At 43.0% G+C, this 14,873-nt stretch overlaps 1 protein-coding gene across 1 annotated transcript in view; it reads left to right on the forward strand.

Moving 5' to 3' along the window:
• Positions 1 to 14,873, forward strand: part of LOC134538186 (cytoplasmic polyadenylation element-binding protein 1) — a 52,265-nt gene that overhangs the window by 29,773 nt on the left and 7,619 nt on the right. The window contains exons 3-8 of the mRNA XM_063379251.1: positions 5,128 to 5,249; positions 6,277 to 6,516; positions 8,303 to 8,524; positions 10,963 to 11,134; positions 12,598 to 12,674; positions 13,898 to 14,053. Coding sequence (XP_063235321.1) covers positions 5,128 to 5,249; positions 6,277 to 6,516; positions 8,303 to 8,524; positions 10,963 to 11,134; positions 12,598 to 12,674; positions 13,898 to 14,053 — 989 coding nt within the window. The remainder of the gene's footprint in view (positions 1 to 5,127; positions 5,250 to 6,276; positions 6,517 to 8,302; positions 8,525 to 10,962; positions 11,135 to 12,597; positions 12,675 to 13,897; positions 14,054 to 14,873) is intronic.

Consider the following 14,873-nt stretch of genomic DNA (forward strand, 5'->3'; position numbering starts at 1 on the left):
CACTACGGATGTGTCCTGTTTGCTCATTGTACGCATGCGTGGCATCTCTCTTCCACTCGATTGGAACAACCATCGATTTGACTTTTCAATCATATTTACGTCGTTTGAATTATTAATATTACGTAATTTAACGATCGTCCACCGATTTTCAGCACAATCGGTACGGTTATTTAAAAGTAATGTTGAATATTCAAATTCGTTTTGAACCAACAATGGTGTTTTACAGTTACACATAATAATTCAAATTGCACCCGGGATCTTTTGCACAATGTTTTAAATAATATTGTAACACATTATAAATAAGTTTGGTGTATTTGGGATGCGTATTTGTTATGAAATCGTGTTATAAAAACGAAATAATATTATTCCCCTACCGTGAACAAATTTTTTATTATTATTATTATTATATACCATCTGCAACTATTAATTTTCATGATTGGCCTCGTGGTCTTGCGGTTAGCGTGGCTAGTTTCTAATCCAAAGGTTTTCGATTCGAATTCCGGCATCTGCGAAATTTTTTTTTGTTCATGTAAAAATAAGTACGACGTACGCAACATTTCAAAAGTAATAAATATATTTTAATTAATGAATGCAAATATGAGTAAATTGATTAATTAAATTTTACATTTCATTTCACTCCTTCTTTGTATCCATACAAAATAGTGATAATTCAATAAAAATGATTTGATTTTATTCATAAATATATGCAGAAGTAGATTTTATCGTACAAAAGATAGAAAAATTAAAAAAAAATTCTTCCTCAAACAATATAACATTTTTAATGCCTAAATGGTTTTGTTGCAAAAACCTATAACGGCTCAGTCTCAGGCCGAATATGATATTCCCTTTTCTTCTGTATCAATCATTTCATCAATGTTTTGTTATGACGTTGTCGCGTTAAACTATCGTCTGTAAACCGACTGTGTACAGATAACCAATTTTTTTTTTTCAATAAAAATTATCCTATGTTACTTCTAATACCTCCAAGAAAATGTGTAAAAAGTTTCATGGTGATCGGTTAAGTAGTTTTCGCGTGAAAGCGTAACAAACTTACATTCACATTTATAATATTAGTAGGGATCACGTAAAATTATCGTCCGTAAACAGACTTTACTTTTTGGGCCAGGATTAAGTAGAAATTCACGACTGTGTAGAGGTGCGCTGCTGCTGAGGTCCCTCAGTGGCGTTGTCTTATCTTGTTGCTGGTGGAGGGCGTGCGCACGTGGCTCTCATTATCGGCCAGCTCCGCGCCTGTCGGGTGTTGGAACACAACCACTGGTTGTCTGCGGCGGCGCCGTTGCCAAGTTTGTCGTTCACCACTCTGAAGCACTTCGAAACCGGGAAGCTTAAGATGTACATCAAGTTCTGTCCCTGCCCGGTATGTTAGGTTAGCTACATTAAAACACTTTAAAGCACTATGGACGGGTTAGTTATGGTTAGTATAACTACATTAAAATAAACAGAGAAATATAATTATGTATAAATAAACCCGAGGTTGGCCGAAGGTGAATATTCGGGCGTGTTCGGGCAGGGACAGAACTTGATGTTAATCTTAGAGCCCGTCTACAATAATCCGAACCTGTGCGTGGTCCGTGTCATCCGAATGTGAGTGACGTCACATTGGCGCACGGAAAACTGCCCTGTCCACATTTGCGATGTCCGATGTCCGATGTCCGATGTCCGAATGTATTGATTTCTAAAGTTGTCACCAGAGCGCCTTAAATGTGCCAAACCAAATGTTTTTGTTTGTTTTGATGCTTTGTAGTTTGAGATTGAACTTATGAAAGTTATGTAAGTTATAAGTGACTAACAACACCTTCCATTTCCTTCAATAACAAAATAAAACACCGCGTTTTCAAACGGGAACCGGAAATTCAAATATCGTGAGTGTTCTGTTCCTTTTCTGTGTCCGAAGTACACAGGTTGGGACAAAAAGTTCAAATTGACGAATGTCTTAGGACCAGGTAGGTTCGGACCTTCGCCCACTTGACGCACGACGTCAGAGGGTCACGTGGACCAATCAGCGACGAGTGTCCTTCGGACACAGTTTAGGACATTGCTATTGTAGACGGGCCATTTGGCTTATTCTTCGAAAGCGGATGCTGTGTCCGAATACCAGCACAATGGAAGGGATCCACAGGAAGTGCATCGTAGAGAACGCGGCCATATTTGCTTTGCTTCTGAATCCTCACGAGGGTTGCTGATGCGTCCTTACACGCGTCCACTGAACTCTATATTTCCACGGCTGCTACGCTCGCGTACACTGATGGCCCGTATATCATTTAACTTACAATAATATTCGTTACATAATGAATAATTTTGCAGTGGTGTTTTTAATGTTATGAAAACATGATTTCCTTTTAACGCATACAGTTAATTATTTCGCATACGACATTCGTATAAACATTTCAGTTATTTCACTTTTATAACCTCCTTAATAACCCGTTTGTTCTTCGCCATTTTAAAGATTCGCTGCGAAAGAAACTGATGTCATTTCAGTTTTCGCCAGGCACAACTCTTACTACATGCAAAATATTTGATGGAAATTCAAGTAATCCAACTTGTCCAAAAAAAGGACATGGCTGCACTAGTGACATTTTCGGTGACGTCTTTACCCTCCAACTTGGACACAGCATTTTGGAAGGTGTTTGAAGCGAGAGTTTGACAGTGTGTCAGGGCCTTAAGGGGCCCGCCTACCTGGGCACACATACGGTGTGCAGAGCTTCAGGAAAAACATCGCGATTTCAAAACTACTCAAGATATCCGAGTGGGACCTATTTACGAATAGCATTTAAGAGTTCGCTGAGGCCCGAAAAGTACTTTTAATTTCGGATTAAGTTTTTAAACTGTATTTTTAGAAGCGTTAAAACGCCTAAAACGCGTGTTTTCAGAGTAATTTTTAGGCATAAAACAATCAGTACAGATTCTTGAAAGCACTTAAGGGGCTTGCATAACACCTTTATCTTCATTTCTCCGCCATATAATGTTAAAGTCACCGCTCAAATTTCACAGTTATCCTGTGACGACGAGACGAATGCGCGCCAGTTCGGAGACTTGCGCTTAGAGGCTATACCGCGCTGGACGCACCAGCGAGCGTCGCGCTTATCATCCCGCCTCACTTACACACATACACCCCACTCCGCGCGGCTGATGACGTCATGGGCCACGTGGACCAATGAAATGCCGTCAGCCCCGGCAGATCAGGTGGACGCGACGTCACGAGTGTGGCAGACCCTTGAAAGGTAGAAGAGTCTAGCGACAGCAATGCTACCTTCCTGCAACTGCCGCACCGCTTACGCTCGTTCTGGGGCCGGCTGCCGCACCGCTCAGGCTCGTTCCGGGGCCGGCGGCACGATCATATATGTCATCTGAAACTTCCAATTAACAAATATGGCCTCGTGGCTGAGCGCTCAGCGGCGCTATCATCTAAACGTAAGGTTGAAGGTTCGAATCCCGACAAGGACGAATGTTTTTTTTGTACTTGTAAAAATAAATACGATCACGTAACATTTCAAAAGTAATAAATATATTTGATTAATGAATGCAAATAAAAGTATGTTTATTAATTAAATTGTAATTTTCAGGTAAGGACATGATAACTAATGGTCAATTAGGTTAGGTTAGCTACATTATAAATACTCTAAAACTTTGTGGACGGTTGATTTGGTTAGGATAGCTACATTAAAGATACTGTGAAATCATGTAAACTGTTTCCTAGCGCTGGATAGCTACATATTAAAAAGTTATTTGCTAAGCAACCATAAAATGATTTTACAGTAATTTTAATGTAGCTATACTTACCTAATATAACCAACCATCCACTAAACAGTCTATGTGGCATTTTTATACTGGAGAGAAAAAACGCGCGCTTAAAAATAAAAAAACATCCAGGGGGTAGGAGCTCCCGATCGGCTAACTTCGGAAAGGATCGGCATTTGCGGCCAGTTGCAGGAAGGTAGCATTGCTGTCGCTAGACTCTTGTTTGAAAGGTCCGTCCACATTTTCAGTGTTCCAAAATGTGTCCGACGGACACTTGATTGCCGATTGGTCCGCGTGATTTTCTGACGTCATGCGTGGTGTGGGCGATGGTGAAAAATACATCGGTCAACTTGAACCTTTTGTCCTAATCTGTGTCCTTTGGTAGCATCAGAGACGAAGAACACTCGTGATAGTTGCTGTTTCCTGTACACGTTTAAAAAAAATTTTAACAGAAAATAATGGACCTTATTGTAAAGAAAATCAGAAGACCGAGACAAAATATTGATCCGTGTGTTAACATTTTTTTTTTTTTTGCCTGATAGAATAAATGAATATTATTCGACTCCCACACCTTTCACTAGTTAAATATTAAAAACTTGGCTACGTGCTCATTGACAATTCCTGAGAACAATTGTTTTGGAGCGCTGTATTTAACTGCGCTCTGATGTCCACTTTAGAAATTAGTACATTCTGACGTTGGACATCGCCGATTGTAGACGGGGCAGTTTGCCTCGCTACAATGGGGGAGCTGAATTGTTGCTCCTTGGAAGGGCAGCCCTTCGGGATTTTTCTGACAGTGGTTAGTTTGTAAAGTGACCTAACCTAATCACTGTCAGAAAAATCCTGAAGGGCTGCCCATCCTAGGGGCAACAATTCAGACTACCTTTCAAAAACACCACTGTCAGAAAAATCCTGATGGGCTGCCCTTCCAAGGGGAAAAATTCAGACAACCTTTAAAAAACACCACTGTTAGAAAAATCCTGATGGGCTGCTCTTTCAAGTGGCTGCTCTTTCAAGTGGCTGCTCTTTCAAGGGGCAACAATTCAGACCTTTCAAAAACACCACTGTCAGAAAAATCCTGATGGGCTGCTCTTCCAAGGGGCAACATTTCAGGTTTATAAAATTAAGAAAATACACATTTTAAGGGCTGCCCTTCCAGTCGCTGTACAAGCAAACCATTGCCAGAAAAATCCCGAAGGGCTGCCCTTCCAAGGGGCAGCATTTCAGTCGCCCCGCGACAATGTGACGTTCATTCCTTTGAGGATGAGGACAGGTTCCGACTTGTGGACGGGTCTTGGCTCTTGTCCCGATACCTCCGCAGCTGCGGCGTGGTTGTTGGGTGACGTGGAGTGTGTGTGTGTGTTGCAGGCGACTCGGTGTCCATCTCGGAGCTGCTGGGGCTACACCTGCCCCGGGGCACCCTGCCGCTGGGGACGCCCTCACACGGCGTGGGGCAGTACTCTCACCAGGGCCACCACACCCCCTGCCAGGTCTGCCAACTGCCTGTACCACGATCCCTGTGCAGCTGCGCCCAGGGGCGTAGCCAGGGGTGGGGTTTTAGTGGTTCAACCCCCCCCCCCCCCCTTCCTTTTGCACCAAATATTTAATTAATTTCTTATTCATCACTCAAACAAATTTCATATTAAAATTAATAAAAAAATTACCATTACAATATATCAATTTAAGAACCGAAAACAGTTAAAATAGCACTATTTTACAACTTAAAATCCAAATTTTCCCGGGGGAGGACCCCCGGACAACCTCCGCTCTAATACGGGTAAGGGGGGGGGGGGTCATGCTTCTTAACACCCCCCCATACATGAATCCTGGCTACGCCACTGGCTACGGCTACTTTGCTTTGTTCCGAATTCTGTTAAAGTTCTCATTGTTGTGTATATACTTAAAAAAAAACTGCCAGATCACCGACAAAGTTACCAAGCGGCTTACCGCGGCGCCATCTTGAAGTCCACTGCTCTACCAACGGACAGTGTTGCCAGATGACTACTTGCAGGAGTAGTATCAATCCGCCGAATCCCATGATAAGCACAACACGTGTATTATTTTACCGAACACTAATTGTGGGGTGGATCCCCCAAAATGTTTTAAGGGCAAACTTATAGCCAATAAGTAGCTTGGCTTCTGGGTTGTAGCAGTGTCCTTGGGCGAATAATTCACAGACGTTTCGGTCGACATTGCAGTCGTCGCCATCATCAGGGAGCAGTTACAAACTCATACTCAGTAGGTAAACTGCTCCCTGATGATGGCGACTGCAATGTCGACCGAAACGTTGGTTGAATTGTTCGCCAAGGACATGGCTGCAACCCAGAAGCCAAGCTACTTGCGACATTGGCCGTGAAAGCCTGCGAACATAACTAATAGCCCAAGTTTGAGAAAAGACGTCCAACAACTTTTTTTATTTATCATAAAATTACACCACTTGAGAATTGCGCAAGTAAAACTTTTTTTTAAAAAAAAAACGCGGGCAGTATGCAGTGTGTGTGTGACGGGGACTTGCAGGAGGAGGCCGCGGCAGGCACGCCGCTGCGCGCGCTGCACCGCGCGGGGCCCGGCCCGGACCACGGCTTCCAGCTGCTGCAGCAGCAGCAGCAGCCCGTGTTCCGCGGCTCGCCGCCCTACAGCGACTGCGGCAGCCCCACCCTGCTGCAGGCCTACAGCTCGCGCACCAACTCGCCCGCCGACTCCGACACCAGCACCAGCGGCGTCAGCTCCTTCGACGGCAGCATCAACGACCTCATGGTGGGCGCTCTGTCCCCGCTCTGTCCTCCCGCTCTGTCCCCCCGCTCTGTCCCCCCGCTCTGTCCCCCCTTCACACTCTCACCTTCTTCCGCCTCTAGCGGCTACATCTTGCCCTGGGACGCCCGTTTCCTTTCCTACTCGAGTTGTTCTGCTAGCAACAAGGACGGTAAAAGTAACACGTAACATTTTAAAATAATATCAGTAACTGTTTTAAAGTTCTGACCAATACTTTGTTTTCAATTGAGTCTGCATAATTTCATATAATAAAAACCTTCAAAGACTCCATGACACAATTTCACCTGAATTTTTTTTTTCATTAGCATTTGTAACACCAGTCTGAGTAATAAATTTTTGTAGACAGAACATCAGAATTTCGTAAGATAAGTTCTAGGTTATCTTAAAAGCCTTTTTTTTTTTAATTTTATTTTTAAAAATGCCCCAGCCATCTCGTTTGTGAGCTATTTTAAAGCCCCAGGTCCTCCCCCCCCCCCCCCCCCCCGGGGGGGTTAAGGTCCTTCTCCATAATATTAGGACCCTGGAAAAGTAAATGTACCAGGGCACCGCAAATGGTAGAGCCTCATTTTGTTCTTGACCTGTTCAAGGGAAACTGTATGGCATCGGCAACTCGTCAGCTCAAACCGCATCTGTTAGCTTAGCGGCAGAAAGTGCGACACTAGCCATTCTCACCTGTAGGGCTTCGTTCGAGCAGGGGCGAAACTTTCAGATTATTGTAAATGTGTGAAGTAATTTTATGATATTAATGGAAACAAGCCAATTTTTAACAGCTGCTAGTTTGAGAGGTATAGTTGTTTACAAGATATTAAGCCTAGGTCCTAGGAACTACTGTTGACATAGGTTGATCGTTTTCTCAAATACAGGTGTAAAACAATGGCTTTTACTATTCACCAACACAACTGGCAGTCAGAACACACAGTGTTAACCTGCAGCCACTGTGGTAGTGCTAAGATCTGCTATCTCTCTCTTTCCCTCCCCCATACCCCTTAGAACATCTTTGCTAAATTATAAATATAATTTTTTTTTTTGGAAAACTAAGTTTGCTAACAATTGATTCCTTTTTCCTCCATCGCAATCTTGTCGAACAGGCAGATTCCTATATTCAGCTGCAGTTGCCGGATGATGTAGGCATTTTGGGTTGCTAATTCTGGAGCGTGCTTTAGTGCAAATTGGAGAATGCTTATATTAGATGTGTTCCAGGCGTGTGTGAAACCGGCAACCTGTCGTCCGCATGTGGCCGCATCTGTTGAAATATATATTAGAAATGTTGCGTAAAAGTAATTTTTAAAAAAAATCGCCTGTTAAATAATGTGCTTTTTAGCTTTATTAACTTAATTTTAATTTTGTTTTCCTATCACAATCTATGAATTTTGTTCAGCTTACATTTTCCCTAATGTAATCACCAGTGCAGTCTACAGGAAAAAGTACGAGTAATAGGCAATCGACTGATGAATAGAGACCTGAAAAATTCGCGGGTTCGTTTAGTGTTCTAAAATTCAAATAATTATGCCTTGGTGCCGCTTCCGTCATTGGTCCGCTGTTAATCTGGAGGACTGAGGGGCCAACTAGAGACCCCTCGCTCGCAGAAGTGTCGAATCACAGGCCACCCAGTCGAGATGATCAGCAGCCGATGAACAGTTGGCATTTGCCCGAGTGTGCAGAGGATATCGGAGTCTATCCTGGAGGTAACTTAATCCGCGAATTTTCCCGGTCTACTGATGAAACAACACTGTGCTGTGCGGGTGGTCCGGACCGGCGCTGTGGGTTGCAGAGCTGCCTGAGCCTGGGGCAGTCTCCCACGCAGCATGGCCTCCTGGACTACGCTGCCTTCCTGGGGGCATCACCCCTGTCGGCGGTGGACCAGGAGCTGGCGAACCTGCAGGCGCTGCAGGCGATGTCGACCCCCGTGCACCCCGCCACCCTGCGATACCTGCAGCAGCAGCAACAGCAACAACAGCTGCAACAACAGCAGCAGTTGCAGCAGCAACAACAGGTGGAGACGCAACGCTTTCCAAAATCGGCTGCCGAGCAGCGCGGTGTGTTTGTAAGACGACAGCGTTAAGTTAGTGTGACCAGCAGGGCCATCGAGAATGGGAAAACAGTGCCCTGGCACCAGAAGACTCTGGTTGACTCAGATTTTTTTTTTTTGACGTGACAACGTCTAATAAATCGAACGCCGGCCGCACGCACGAAAAAGTGTCCCATTACGCTCATTGTTCCCTTTACACTGTGTCCCGTTGCGCTCATTGTTCCCATTACGCTGTGTCCCGTTGCGCTGTCAGCGAGTGCAGTAATAATAGGTTATGTTACAATTGACTAATAAATTATGGTGATTAATATAATTGATGATAGATATTTGATTACAGTTTATTTATATGAAAACTTGTTCATAATTATATTTAGACTTTATAGCTAAATGCCAGTTTTTAAAATTAATTACAAGTCATCTACACGTGAACTGTTTCGTCGACTGTTTATAAAGTGAAGTGAAAAGTTAACGTGGTTTTCGTTGCTTATTACAACAATAATTTCGGCAATAAAGGTTAATTATTCTTGCATTTTAAAAATCTGATTAGTACTAGTATAATTTCAAGTATTTATTCTTTTATTATTAAAATTGATTCGATTTTATTCATAAAAGTATGCAATAATTTCATCAATGTTTTGTTATGACGTCACGTTAAACTATCGTCCTTAAACCGACTTTACAACCATTTTTTTTTTATTGCATGTGTGTACCTACAGTAAGTCAAAATTTACAAGTCTCCGAGAATTCATTGGAAACCTAACAAGTTAAGCAATACTCTCGGATAATGTTACAGTTAACGGCCACTGTAACGTTAAGATTTTTGAAGTTATACTTTAGGCACGTTAATGAAAAAGTACTCGCAGTACACACATCCTTCATTTAACAATCTTAATCCCAACGTATAACTCGCACATTAAGTGCACAATCAGCTTACTTGGCATTGTCACCAACTTCACCACATGCAACACCATAAAATTCAGACACAGAATAATTTGTTGTATGCGACTTGTGATTTATAGATCTCTAGTTGCATCTGTACCGTTGAAAAATATGTATGATGTGAAAACAAAATTTTAAGAGATGCAACAAAATAAGATCCATCTAAAGGGTCACATGAAGACCTTATTTAAAGTTTTGCATCACCAATTTAGTTTTTTGGGAAATACAGTAGTATGTGTAATATAAATATTGTGTGTTTGGAATACTTGAAATATTGCAGTTCATGGGTGCTTTAAGGTTTTTTTTTTCTGTTGACAAATTACTTGTTTTATCATAGAGTATAGATAGCTCCAATTTTTTATTTTTTTCAAAGTTGAGTTGTACCACTATTGAAATAAGACCTTCATGTATTGAATATGAGTTGGGTAACAATGGGTGTAAAAATGCTCTAAAAGGTTTATAATTCGACAAATGTGAAACCAAAATATTTCCCAACACTTATTTCACAAAAATTCTAATTTCAGTTGACACCTGATGCACTTGTACAGTAAAATCATTAGTAATAAGCATGTCTAGAACAGAACTACTTTGAAAAATAAAAATGATTTTGCACATTTTTGTGTGTTACAAACATGTGCCATTATTAATGTCAAAACCATTTACTAATGTAAGAGATGGCAAGATTAAATAACATAATGTTAATTAAATTTTTTCTATCCATTTAGGTCATACATTAAGATAAATAAATTACATTCAATGGGTTTTTTTTTCTTGGCTTCTGGGTGTAGGCTGTGTCAGGTAATTGTCTTGCCTACACCCAGAAGCCAAGAAAATGCAGACAATGGCCGTGAAAGGCCTGCGATGTTTATTACATTATATCGGCCGGATTTAGAGGTCTGGAGGCCTCGGGGCAACAGAAGAGCGGAGGCCCCCTGGCCCAAAATTATTATCCAAATAAAATGAACAATTTTTTTCAGTCGAGTTTTCCAATAAATAATTTATTGTGAAATCAAGTAGATTCTCTTAGTATTAAAAAAACATACATAAATATAATCGGAGACAAGAATTATATAAAATTATTGTGGGGGGCCCTCCGTTTGTGGAGGCCCTGGGGCTTTCGCCCCGGTTGCCCTCCCCTAAATCCGGCCCTGCATTCATTGAATTTGTAATAAAAAATATATTTTTTTTTATTTAATTTGACTTATATTGTTTTGTGAGATTGCTGATTGATATCATGCTAAATTAAGTTTCCCTTGCATTTTGGTGTTGCATGCTGTATTAACATGCGTTGTGGTGTTTCTGTTTTATCGGGATTCACCACGATACCGTGTCCCTACCGTAAGAGACACAGAACTCCAGAACTGTGTGGCAGCTATAACTCGCCGCTTATCGGAAGTGCGTTAGGGAAGGACCGTGCTCCGTGCTTGTTCGTGTTGGGGAGTCGCGGCGGCTGTGGTGCGCAGGTGAGCCTGCTGTCGTCGCTGCTGCAGTACCAGCAGCCGATGGGCGTGCCCGGGGAGACGAAGCCGCGCAGCCCCTCCACGCCCCCGGCGCTGCCCCTCATGGCCTCCCCGCCCCTCAAGCCGGACTCCAGCTCCCTGGAGCGCGCCGCCAGGTTCCACCGCAGCGCCGCGTGTGAGTATGCCCGCGCGTGTCCGGACACCTCGCACCTCCCGCGCCTCTCCGCGCCCCTCCGCGCCCCTCCGCGCCCCTCCGCGCCCCTCCGCGCCCCTCCGCGCCCCTCCGCGCCCATCCGCGCCCCTCCGCGCCCCTCCGCGCCCCTCCGCGCCCCTCCGCGCCCCTCCGCGCCCCTCCGCGCCCCTCCGCGCCCCTCCGCGCCCCTCCGCGCCCCTCCGCGCCCCTCCGCGCCCCTCCGCGCCCCTCCGCGCCCCTCCGCGCCCCTCCGCGCCCCTCCGCGCCTCTCCGCGCCCCTCCGCGCCTCTCCGCGCCTCTCCGCGCACCACAGCAACATGGTCCCCCACCCGAGTCACCCTGAAAATAAAATTAACACACTTCCATCAAACTGTAGATATGTAGTGTTAATTCATTTACTCGTTCGAGTGTTAATTGCATCACATTCATTATATATTAAAGTCACTATATCGGCATGAGTTTTCGTTTTTTGATGTTTCACGTCTTGGCTCTCGTGTGTGTGGCATTCGGCAGGAGTAATTTCGTGATCGGAACGGAAGTCGCATGGAACGGAAACGTGTAACCGCGGTGCTGCCATCTGTTGCTGATTCCGTGAACCAAAGTTCGCAAAGCAACTTTATAGTACTGACTGTTTAATGAATTTTAACAAGATGGGCGGTGCTTTAGTAAAATTAAATTCAAAGCCTAGGTTAGTATTTTTTCCAATTTTTTTTTTTTTTTTTTACGCTTTTATCAGAGCTGTTTCATTATACGATTTAAAATTTTGGTCTGCAATTCAAATGATTCAATAGTAGACATAGCTGCTCCAGCTTCTAGGGGTGGTGTGGAAACTGAGTGACTCGCATAAAAAAAAATGTAGCTAAAACACAATTGGCGTGTATATATCTTATCTATGTATATTTATCACTTGATTGGCGTGTATATATCTATATATATTTTCACTTGATTTTTATTTATTGTACATTAAATTTTGTTTCAGTTTTATATTAGGTGTTTTTGTTTGCTAAATTCTTATAACAATTGTAAACACCAAAGGTATTGATTCTACTACAGTATTAAAATATGGTTGTTTAAAAAATTAATGTGAAACACTGTGTGGCTCATCCAACTTGCCTTGTTCCTTTCACATGTTGGCATGTATGTGGGGTAAATTGGAGCTCGTAATGTGATCGAGTACCTGTGATTCTTTCAACTCCACGTCCATTTTTTTGCACTCTTGGACGAAATTGACTTGAGCCGAATTTTATCTTGTATCCTTTCATGTTTAAAATGCAGAATGTTGGGTGGTTTAAGATTGGAGAGTAGTATTAAGAGAGTTCATGAACATTCCTGCTGATTGCCAAGTATTTGGGCCAAAATAAAACTGTGAGAATGGAGATTAGAATGTCACTTGTTAAATAGTGCGACTGATGCCCCCAAGTAATTTTGGTTTGTCTGTTTTGCAGCATTGCACGATGCCACGTGTACGTGGAGCGGGAACCTGCCGCCGAGAACCCCGAAGAATTCCACTTACTCTTGTAAGGTAGGTAGTTCGTGCTGCCACCGGCACACTGCTCTCGACTGTGTTTACTCTCCGCAATGCCTGAAGTTTGGGGACGCGCTATTCATATTTCGCGAGACAAATAAAACTGGTATTTAAATGTTCTCCCCTGAGCACGAAGCTTAGCGATTAGGTATGGGCGGATAGGTGGTCAGGACATACTCCAACATTTCATGGAACCTAACATAACCTTAATGCTGTACCCAGGGACAAGATTGTATGGTAAATTGCGATAAAACCAAAATAACACCGAAAAGCATGTTGGTACATCACAAAGCTCCTGAATTCAATTAAAATTATGAAAATAATTAGAATGTTCAATCAAAACTTGCTCTTATGACAAAACAAAATCTTTTAAATATTAAATTAATTTAATGTAAGCATGAAGTTTTTTGAAAGTTACCTTTTTGATTTTGCAACTGGTATTAAATACTCATTTTTACATTACAACATTAGGACATTTTTCAAACACAAAAATACCCAACTGATTTATTTTATTTGTTCTGTTTAGTTAGACATGCTTATTACAAATCATTATATTGTAAAAGTTAGTTACGTATCGGTCAAAATGACAGTGTTTTTTTGAGAAATTAGTGTCATAGCATATTTAATTGTAATATTTGTTCGGTAATATGCCGTCTTTTTTAATAAACAGATATCATAATAGTAAATAAAATCAATAACACTTGAAATCTCCTGTGAAATTGGCCAGAAAATAAAACCATAAAATCTTGTCTTTTAAGTGTAGCTCATGACTCCACAGAGGAAGGCAAATCCTGAACTGATATTTGCGAAGATACAGAGATGAAATTCACCCACTACAGTTCTGACCACTCCCAGACATAACCCCCCCCCCTCCCTCAAAACCCATCTCCCCCTTCCTTCAACATTTGTGGTCTCGGATGTGATGGAACACAACTTCTTAAAAGTAAAAAAAAAAGTTCATACATCCGAAGATAGTTTTAAAAAGGTGGTAGCAAATTGGGGTGATAGCAAGAATTTATGTATCGGCAAAATTGAAAAATAAAAAAATTTTGATTTGCCGAATTTCACGTTAGCTTCTAAATAAAGTAATTTTTTTTTAAATTTTTTTTATATATAAAACAATTGTCGCAAAAAGGGTGGACTGTGTTCAACCGGCTGTTGACAAAGTGTTTCCGCGCCGGGCCGTGCCGTGCCGTCACCCGGGTGGTTGCGCCCCGCAGGTGTTCCTGGGAGGCGTGCCGTGGGACATCAACGAGGCGTCCCTCTCGGCGGCCTTCAAGCAGTTTGGGACGGTGCGGGTCGAGTGGCCGGGCAAGGAGCAGGCGGCGACACAGCCCAAGGGCTACGTCTACATCATCTTCGAGTCGGAGAAGCAGGTGCGTTCGGCTTGTGTGCCCAGGTAGAAAAAATATTGTTACTCCTGCACCATTTCACCAGTGGCGTAGCTAAGGTGACTGGCGCCCCTGGCCAGACTTGAAAATGGCGCCCCCTCTTGGATTAAAACAGGGGGGGGGGGGGAATGTTCAGTAACCGCGAAACCGTCACGGCAGCCCTCCCCCCCCCCACCCCTGATCCGGCGCCCCTGGCGGGGGTCATCCCTGCAACCCTCTTGCTACGCCACTGCATTTCACTACTGATTTTGTTAACACATTATGTGTAGGGACAGGAAAAATTCGCGGGTTCAATAACCTCTAGGATGAACTTCACAGTTCTCATGTACACTCGGTCAAATGTCGCCCTCTCATTGGCTGCCGTCTTGTGAAGGTGTCCCAATGTAGCGGCCTGTGATTCGACACAGCTTCGGTTGAGTGTTTCTCGTTGGCCCAGAGTCGTCCGGGTGAGTTGTGAGCCGATAGCAGAGGCAGCACCGAGGTATAACTACGTGAATTTTAGGCTGTCGTGAAATGAATCTGCGAATTTTTCCGGTCTCTAATTGTGTGTTGTTTGAACAGGTTTTGTTCGAAAAGTGATTATAAAGTTCAATATGGCGCTGTAGTCTTCTGGTTGCAGTGTAGGTGAAGCTGTCCATCACTTAATGTCAACGCCATGCTGTTTCATCCATTCGTCAAAATATTTTGCCAAATCAGTGCTCCCAATAATCAAATTTTTTTTTTTCTCTGTCATATTCCTGTACATATTGTATTATAAAAATCATCATAAAAATTCTGAGTCATCGTTGAATTGTTGGGAAACCGT

Source organism: Bacillus rossius, chromosome 13 (assembly GCF_032445375.1).
Source record: "Bacillus rossius redtenbacheri isolate Brsri chromosome 13, Brsri_v3, whole genome shotgun sequence".
NCBI classification, from domain to species: domain Eukaryota; kingdom Metazoa; phylum Arthropoda; class Insecta; order Phasmatodea; family Bacillidae; genus Bacillus; species Bacillus rossius.